The 7,418-nt window shown below is 36.2% G+C and overlaps 3 protein-coding genes across 3 annotated transcripts in view; 2 read left to right on the top strand and 1 right to left on the bottom strand.

Annotated features, from left to right (window-relative positions):
• Window positions 1–4,207, top strand: part of LOC108623179 (Putative vitellogenin receptor yl) — a 9,815-nt gene extending 5,608 nt beyond the window's left edge. The window contains exons 17-28 of the mRNA XM_026812051.1: window positions 231–401; window positions 566–810; window positions 1,058–1,365; window positions 1,571–1,810; window positions 1,898–2,050; window positions 2,123–2,268; window positions 2,569–2,660; window positions 2,739–2,976; window positions 3,063–3,240; window positions 3,356–3,653; window positions 3,817–3,928; window positions 3,996–4,207. Of these exons, the coding sequence (XP_026667852.1) occupies window positions 231–401; window positions 566–810; window positions 1,058–1,365; window positions 1,571–1,810; window positions 1,898–2,050; window positions 2,123–2,268; window positions 2,569–2,660; window positions 2,739–2,976; window positions 3,063–3,240; window positions 3,356–3,653; window positions 3,817–3,928; window positions 3,996–4,103 (2,289 nt within the window). The 3' untranslated portion in view covers window positions 4,104–4,207. The remainder of the gene's footprint in view (window positions 1–230; window positions 402–565; window positions 811–1,057; window positions 1,366–1,570; window positions 1,811–1,897; window positions 2,051–2,122; window positions 2,269–2,568; window positions 2,661–2,738; window positions 2,977–3,062; window positions 3,241–3,355; window positions 3,654–3,816; window positions 3,929–3,995) is intronic.
• Window positions 4,208–4,419: 212 nt separating this feature from the next.
• Window positions 4,420–5,267, top strand: LOC113464108 (vitellogenin receptor-like). The gene is made up of 3 exons (XM_026812103.1): window positions 4,420–4,713; window positions 4,877–4,988; window positions 5,056–5,267. Exons 1-3 carry the CDS (start codon window positions 4,451–4,453, stop codon window positions 5,161–5,163), a joined length of 483 nt encoding a protein of 160 aa, XP_026667904.1. The 5' UTR covers window positions 4,420–4,450; the 3' UTR covers window positions 5,164–5,267.
• A 368-nt stretch (window positions 5,268–5,635) lies between these two features.
• eIF2D (eukaryotic translation initiation factor 2D) overlaps window positions 5,636–7,418 on the bottom strand; it is a 4,064-nt gene continuing 2,281 nt past the window's right edge. The window contains exons 4-9 of the mRNA XM_018021510.2: window positions 7,370–7,418; window positions 7,146–7,291; window positions 6,892–6,972; window positions 6,615–6,819; window positions 6,115–6,283; window positions 5,636–5,837 (exon numbers count right to left, since the gene is read on the bottom strand). The exon at window positions 7,370–7,418 is cut by the window's right edge and continues 9 nt beyond it. Of these exons, the coding sequence (XP_017876999.1) occupies window positions 5,761–5,837; window positions 6,115–6,283; window positions 6,615–6,819; window positions 6,892–6,972; window positions 7,146–7,291; window positions 7,370–7,418 (727 nt within the window). The 3' untranslated portion in view covers window positions 5,636–5,760. The remainder of the gene's footprint in view (window positions 5,838–6,114; window positions 6,284–6,614; window positions 6,820–6,891; window positions 6,973–7,145; window positions 7,292–7,369) is intronic.

The following is a 7,418-nucleotide window of genomic DNA, read 5'->3' as shown; positions in this document are numbered from 1 at the left end:
TTATGAGTAGCTATTGAATAGCTCGTCTATATATTATCTGAATCAATAAATTAACATTTCAAAACGATCGTGTTGTTGTTTGCTTGAGACAATCGTGGAGAGATTTGCCATTGGGAAACGATGCCCGATGTATTGAACTCACCCTGGTTCACAGGCTCGACCTGTATTGCACTCTGCACTTGCATCGAGTAAGCGATCGTTCACAATGGTTCTAATATCTTTCAGATGAGTTTCAATGTCAGGAGGGTGCCTGCATATCTGAGTACCTCGTCTGCAACGGGCATTACGACTGCCCTGATCTCTCCGACGAAATCAATTGCAATCAACACAGTTGTAATTCGACCAGTTTTACTTGCGAGTCTGGGACGTGTATTCCGATTACTTGGAAGTGTGACGGCGAGGTGAGTCCAATGTTTTTTTTTTATACATATTTTAAATAATATAAAAATCTGTCGGTGGGAAAATACTTTTTCCTTGGTTTTATTCGTAGATATGAAATTTGTATTAATTTATTTAATTATTTTTTAAAAAAAGTCTGCAAAATTAATCTCGTATGTCGATGAAGGTGGACTGCCCAGACGGTTCTGATGAAAGCTCTTCATGTGAAAATTACAATTGCCCGACAGAAATGTTCACATGCTCTAATCATCGATGCATTGATTCAATATTGAACTGCAATGGGGTCGACAACTGTGGTGACAACAGCGACGAACGATATTGCGAGGAGAAGATTGATAATAATTATGCAAATTGCACAGATGGCAAATATAGATGCTTGAATACCAACACGTGTATTCCCAATCATTATAGGTCAGAAATTGATTAAATTTAATTATTTCTTCACTATAGTGACAGACTATAAATAACATTTTAAAAGACCGAGTAAATTTTGAACAGAATATCCTTTAAACAATATAAAATAGGGACAGAAAAGATAAAAAATTAAGCCGAACGTACCTCGAAAGGTCAAATTTCTTTTCTTATTCCTCCCTTATGCTTTTCTGTTTTATTCATCCTATTCGATTGTTGTTTTATATGAATTGCACTGATTTTACAGATGTAACGGTGTTCAGAACTGCCCTAAGAACGACGACGAGAACAATTGCAGCCACTGCCTGGCGCAGGAATTTACATGCGACAATCAGAAGTGTATTGATAAGAGCTGGGTGTGCGATATGAAAAACGACTGTAACGATGGGTCTGATGAAAGAGATTGCGATGGGTCTAGTCCGAGGGCGAGGGTCGTTAACAAGAATCCTACTTGCAAAAAGTTTAAATGTTCTAATGGGGCCTGTCTTCCGTTTGAAAGAGTCTGCGATGGGAAGATCGATTGTCTGGATCGTAGCGACGAATCGGGGGAGTGTTGTAAGTATTTGAAGAGAAGGAGAATGTTTCGACGAATCCTGTTCACAATCAGATTTGTCTATATTTATTCTACTTGTGTTACCTATTATAACTCGCAAAGTACATATAATTTCTAACTATATTAGCACAAATGTGAAACTGGGAAATTCGTTTTCTCTCAAATTGCATTTGTTGTACTGCACGAATTTTTAAACGCCTATTGCAGCGATCTCGTGTATCAAGAACAACCCTTGCGCGAACATATGCCACAAAACCCCTATTGGCCCCGTTTGCGGTTGCAGAAGTGGATACAAATTGAGCAGCGATTTGATATCGTGCGAAGACATCGACGAATGTGAGAACGACGTCTGTTCACAAATCTGTGAGAACACTAATGGATCTTTCGTTTGTTCGTGCCACAAAGGGTACATCATTCGAAACGACAGGATCTCGTGCAAAGCAGATGGTAACACGATTTTTCAAGACAAAAATAATTGTTTTATTTAACAAATACGTTATTGCTGTATTTATTATATTATAAATATTCTTATAGGGCCACAAATGGAGTTAATCACAGTGGCTGGTAATCATATCAGAAAATTATCAGCGAACTTAAATTCGATTGAAGTTATCTTCGAGGAAGTAAATGCGGAGATGAATGGTATCGATGTGAATGCGAAAGAAGGGACAGTCTATTGGAGCAATGGTAAAGTACATTAATCAATTAATTAATTTATTAATTTTTTTTAGTACATTTTATATTGAACATTGTGTACAGACGTGTTGGGTGTGATAAGTAAAATAAATATAAAGACTAAGGAACGAAAGAGTGTCACCGGCCTTGGGAGACCAGATGCTCTCGCCCTGGATTGGACTACCAACAACGTGTACTTCAACGATAACGACTTATTCAGTGTCATTAAGGTAGGTCCATTATGAATTATGTAGATTCATTATAAATTGTGACATTCTTTATGACTTCCTTAAACTGTTGTAACACCGAGAGAAAAAAAATCGTAGACACTCCATTTTGATTTTAAATTAAAGCCGAAGGATCAAACTTTCATTTGCCATATACTTCATCACTGAAAAATAATTATTTAAATTCCTGCATGTTGTCAAACGTTGCTAACTCTGGTATTTTAATGATGCCCATTGAATACTATCCACTGGTAGATTTATACTCTTTTATTTCATTCATTATTAAAAAGAAATTCATTACAGGTGTGCAATTTAGAAGAACAGACATGTGCTAAAGTAGTGTCGATTGAATCAAAGAGCAGGGCAATCTCTGTCGCTGTCGAACCCAGAGGAGGGTATATATTAATTCCATGATTCTATAAATTATTTAAACTTCTATGATTCTTTACTTAAAGAGTGAAACTGGGTCATAGGTGGTTGTTTTGGGGTCAAATCTCTTGGATAATGAACGGTGATCCCACGTCAGAAATATATCGATCCACTACAACCGGTGCTAATATATCAAGAATCGTTCATCAAGACCTTGGCGTCGTCTTCGCGTTGACTATTGACTACACGAGATCCAGACTATACTGGTCAGATAGCTCTTTAAAGAAGATAGAATACTCGAATTTAGACGGTTCCAATCGTGGTTTATTTTTAAACACAGGTGTAAGTTATTGAATCTGTAGATTTTATAAAAAACGGAACGTCCCTGTAGAAACGTATTTTCTACTGATAGTTTCCATTTTCCACAGACTCGTCAACCTCTGAGTATTAGCATATACGAAGATTCTATTTACTGGTTGGCAGGTACAACTGGTACCATCGAGAAATGTAATTTGTATGGCCAAAGATCGTGCAAAACGATTTCCCTTGGTAATTCGAATATTGGCAAATATTTTACCATTCTGCATACTATCAGACAGCCTGAAGGCAAGTTGACGTGAAACCACAGAATTTTATAATAATATTATGTTGCAAACTTGCAATGTGCAAACTTACAATATAACAATAATTTGTAATTGAAAATATTTCACTTATTTAACAGTAAACAACGTTTGTGAGAATCACAAGTGCAGTTACATGTGCGTTACTGGAGTGAATGGTCCCACTTGTATTTGTCACGATGGGTACCCGAAAAGTCCTGAAGATATTTGCACGAGGGAGGCAAACGGGAATATTAAATTCGAATCGCAAATAGTTGGTTCTAAGGACGCGGGTATTCGGCGTTCGAGCGGAACGTTGGTGGGTGTAACGATCACCGTTGTGGCGTTCATAGTAATTGTTGTGGCCTATGTGTATTATCAGAAGATTAAACCAATTTTCTCGAAGACCAACAATATCTGGTAATTCGACAAATAAATTATGATGTTCATGGGTTTTTATAAACAGGGTGGCAAACTGCATTATCATTTAATTCATTTGAAAACGAATTGACAATGAATTGATTCATCCAATTCTGCAAGCATTCTGTATCTGCATTTGTATATTTAATTCTTATATTCGCAGTATACAGTTCCAAAATCCTTCGTACGAACGACAGTGCGAGGCCTTCGATTGCGTTTCCAGTTTACCACCTGGAGAACACGAATACGTCAACCCGATAACAGATATACAAAAGGTAAGGAACTTATCGCAAAAATTTCAAATTTAAATTTATCGAATCAACTTATATTTTCTTAATTTAGGATCAGTACCAGAACGATATAAATCAGAAAACTGGAAAGCAAATAATCAAGCTGCTCAATTTCGATGACGAACCGGGGAGAAACAATTTGAAACATGATCTGATATAGAAATGAAGGAACAAATGAGTTCAAAATGTATATAGTAATTTATATAATTTATAAGTGTACAGAAACATTTATACTCCACCTAAACTGTGATTTGTCACAGAAAATCTTTATACGAATTTTTTATTAATTAATTAAATAAAATATATAGAATGATCGATCTTACGTGTGTAGTCATATTTTATTTCTTTCTCTTTTGTGTAAGACTTGCGTTTAATGGTGTTGACAGATAAGGAGATACAGGAATGAGATGAGANGTGCAAATTTACAATATAACAATAATTTGTAATTGAAAATATTTCACTTATTTAACAGTAAACAACGTTTGTGAGAATCACAAGTGCAGTTACATGTGCGTTACTGGAGTGAATGGTCCCACTTGTATTTGTCACGATGGGTACCCGAAAAGTCCTGAAGATATTTGCACGAGGGAGGCAAACGGGAATATTAAATTCGAATCGCAAATAGTTGGTTCTAAGGACGCGGGTATTCGGCGTTCGAGCGGAACGTTGGTGGGTGTAACGATCACCGTTGTGGCGTTCATAGTAATTGTTGTGGCCTATGTGTATTATCAGAAGATTAAACCAATTTTCTCGAAGACCAACAATATCTGGTAATTCGACAAATAAATTATGATGTTCATGGGTTTTTATAAACAGGGTGGCAAACTGCATTATCATTTAATTCATTTGAAAACGAATTGACAATGAATTGATTCATCCAATTCTGCAAGCATTCTGTATCTGCATTTGTATATTTAATTCTTATATTCGCAGTATACAGTTCCAAAATCCTTCGTACGAACGACAGTGCGAGGCCTTCGATTGCGTTTCCAGTTTACCACCTGGAGAACACGAATACGTCAACCCGATAACAGATATACAAAAGGTAAGGAACTTATCGCAAAAATTTCAAATTTAAATTTATCGAATCAACTTATATTTTCTTAATTTAGGATCAGTACCAGAACGATATAAATCAGAAAACTGGAAAGCAAATAATCAAGCTGCTCAATTTCGATGACGAACCGGGGAGAAACAATTTGAAACATGATCTGATATAGAAATGAAGGAACAAATGAGTTCAAAATGTATATAGTAATTTATATAATTTATAAGTGTACAGAAACATTTATACTCCACCTAAACTGTGATTTGTCACAGAAAATCTTTATACGAATTTTTTATTAATTAATTAAATAAAATATATAGAATGATCGATCTTACGTGTGTAGTCATATTTTATTTCTTTCTCTTTTGTGTAAGACTTGCGTTTAATGGTGTTGACAGATAAGGAGATACAGGAATGAGATGAGAGGGGGAAGCAATATAAATAGAGTGAGACTTGAAGCACTGTTGTATAGCGTATGGCGTATACGGATTATTACGGATAGAGTCAGTCTGACCAGGTCTGACATCATATTGTCCTTTTCTACTTGCCCCTAGCCTACATCAGTACCCCATTACTAGTCTTCGGCAGCGATGCAATAAGGAAGTTGGATATTTTCAGGCTTAGTCAAAGAAAATGAAATAAAGGCTAGAATCTGACTAAGAATTTATTTATTCATCAAGGTACAATCGTATTTCTTCGTTTATTTGCATTATTTAATAAATTAAACGAGTGAAAAGTGTTCTCGGAAAGCGCGTGCAGTTCGATGATCCTATTTTTTGTGGGCGCCTGGTTTTTTAGGTGCGAATTCTAATCCTCTTATGTAGTTTTTCTTAATTTGATATTTTTCTGAAAAGTCGATGGTTGCTTATAGGTAGCGAAAGGAATTTTCGTTGCAAACTTGATAATCAGACTGCGGATTTTACGCATTTATTAAATAATTGTGCTGCGAATGCAAACGTTGCATGAAGTATAAACGACGGCGTGAAAATGTACAAAATATAAGAGGCGACTTCATATTGCGATACCTAAATGATCAAGAAAATTGCAATCTGAAACTGACTGTCTTGTCTTCTGTTTTCGGTAAAAATCCACAGTCTACTAATAATTTCTGCTTGCTACTCACCTGTGAGTAATTTATACACGTATAAAATCTGATTCCCTTGTACGAGAACGCTAGGAGTTTTCTTCCCCGGTTCGTCCGTAATCGTCGCGCTCGCACCGATGCTCTGGCATTCTTTACTGAATTCCTTCGAGTTTATTCCGAACATTTCTAAATTATTTACAAGCGTCACCTGCAAAGAATCAGCTAAATAAGAGTTACATTGATACATTTACAATTAGAGACTCCCATTAATATTCGGACATACTTCAAATTCTCTACTCCGTATTCGCTACTCGCTACTCGTTACTCCTTTCTCTTCTAACATTCCACAGGAAGTTAAGTTCCTTCATCCGATATTAACCCTTCGCACTCGATTTATATATAATAAATCTCTATTTTCACCTCCAGCATGACATACGACTGCACAGGGTCAAAACAGTTATTTCATTTCGAAATATCTCCGAATATTAATAGTCTAATTTCTATTTCGTTCATCCAATTTAGGAAATCGATTTTTATACCTTCTTGCCACTGGCTCGCACAGTAACCCTCATATCGATAGGTTCTAATTTTCCCGTATGTAACAATTTATTCCCAGCCAATGTAATTTCATGCATGTGCGTCATGCGTCCAATAAATTTATTTATCCCGTCCTCCATCGTGATAGTTTCCTGGTTGACTTTCGTCTTCATAATACCCGCGAGTTGTGGGTTCAATTTAAGTATTCTATAAAAAAAATAGATGATCACTAATCACACATGAGAAAGTATACAAAAGATTCAGTTAACAGCAACTCACTTTCCATCTTGAAGATTCTCTCGTTTCACGTATTCAGTGAAACATTTTCTGATCTCAGCTCTTTTCATAACGTCCCCTTTTCTGCAATCATCGTATGGGAGTAAAATGGACATAATTCGTATCATATAATATAGCATAATGGTATATGACGTGACAGTTGTCGACTTCTGCTCTGTACAGAAAATCATACCCTTTGCAATTAACTTATCCCGGCGACATAACAGATTCCCCTCTGCGCGGCAGGGAATACTTACTCGTATCCGAATTTCAACAACACCGGTACAACGTCCGCAGTCACTTTGTAACATTCCGAAACGACTGCTGCGTTCGAAGTTTGTGGCTCTTTGGGCAACGAAGGTTCCTCCGTTATAGTCAACCCTTTCAAAAGGGGATGGTCAAACTGCAAGCATGACGTTTTAATAATGAAGTTAATAGAATTATACTTAATACTAGCGGAATTTATTTAAAAAAAAATTACCTTGATGGATAATATACTTTCGACGCCTTTAGTAATCGAAGTGTTGATG

Source organism: Ceratina calcarata, unplaced genomic scaffold, assembly GCF_001652005.2.
Source record: "Ceratina calcarata isolate Rehan_Ccalc_2016 unplaced genomic scaffold, ASM165200v1 scaffold255.2, whole genome shotgun sequence".
Classification (NCBI taxonomy): domain Eukaryota; kingdom Metazoa; phylum Arthropoda; class Insecta; order Hymenoptera; family Apidae; genus Ceratina; species Ceratina calcarata.
The sequence above is the reverse complement of the archived record's forward strand: the minus strand, read 5'-3'. Positions and strand labels throughout refer to the sequence as shown.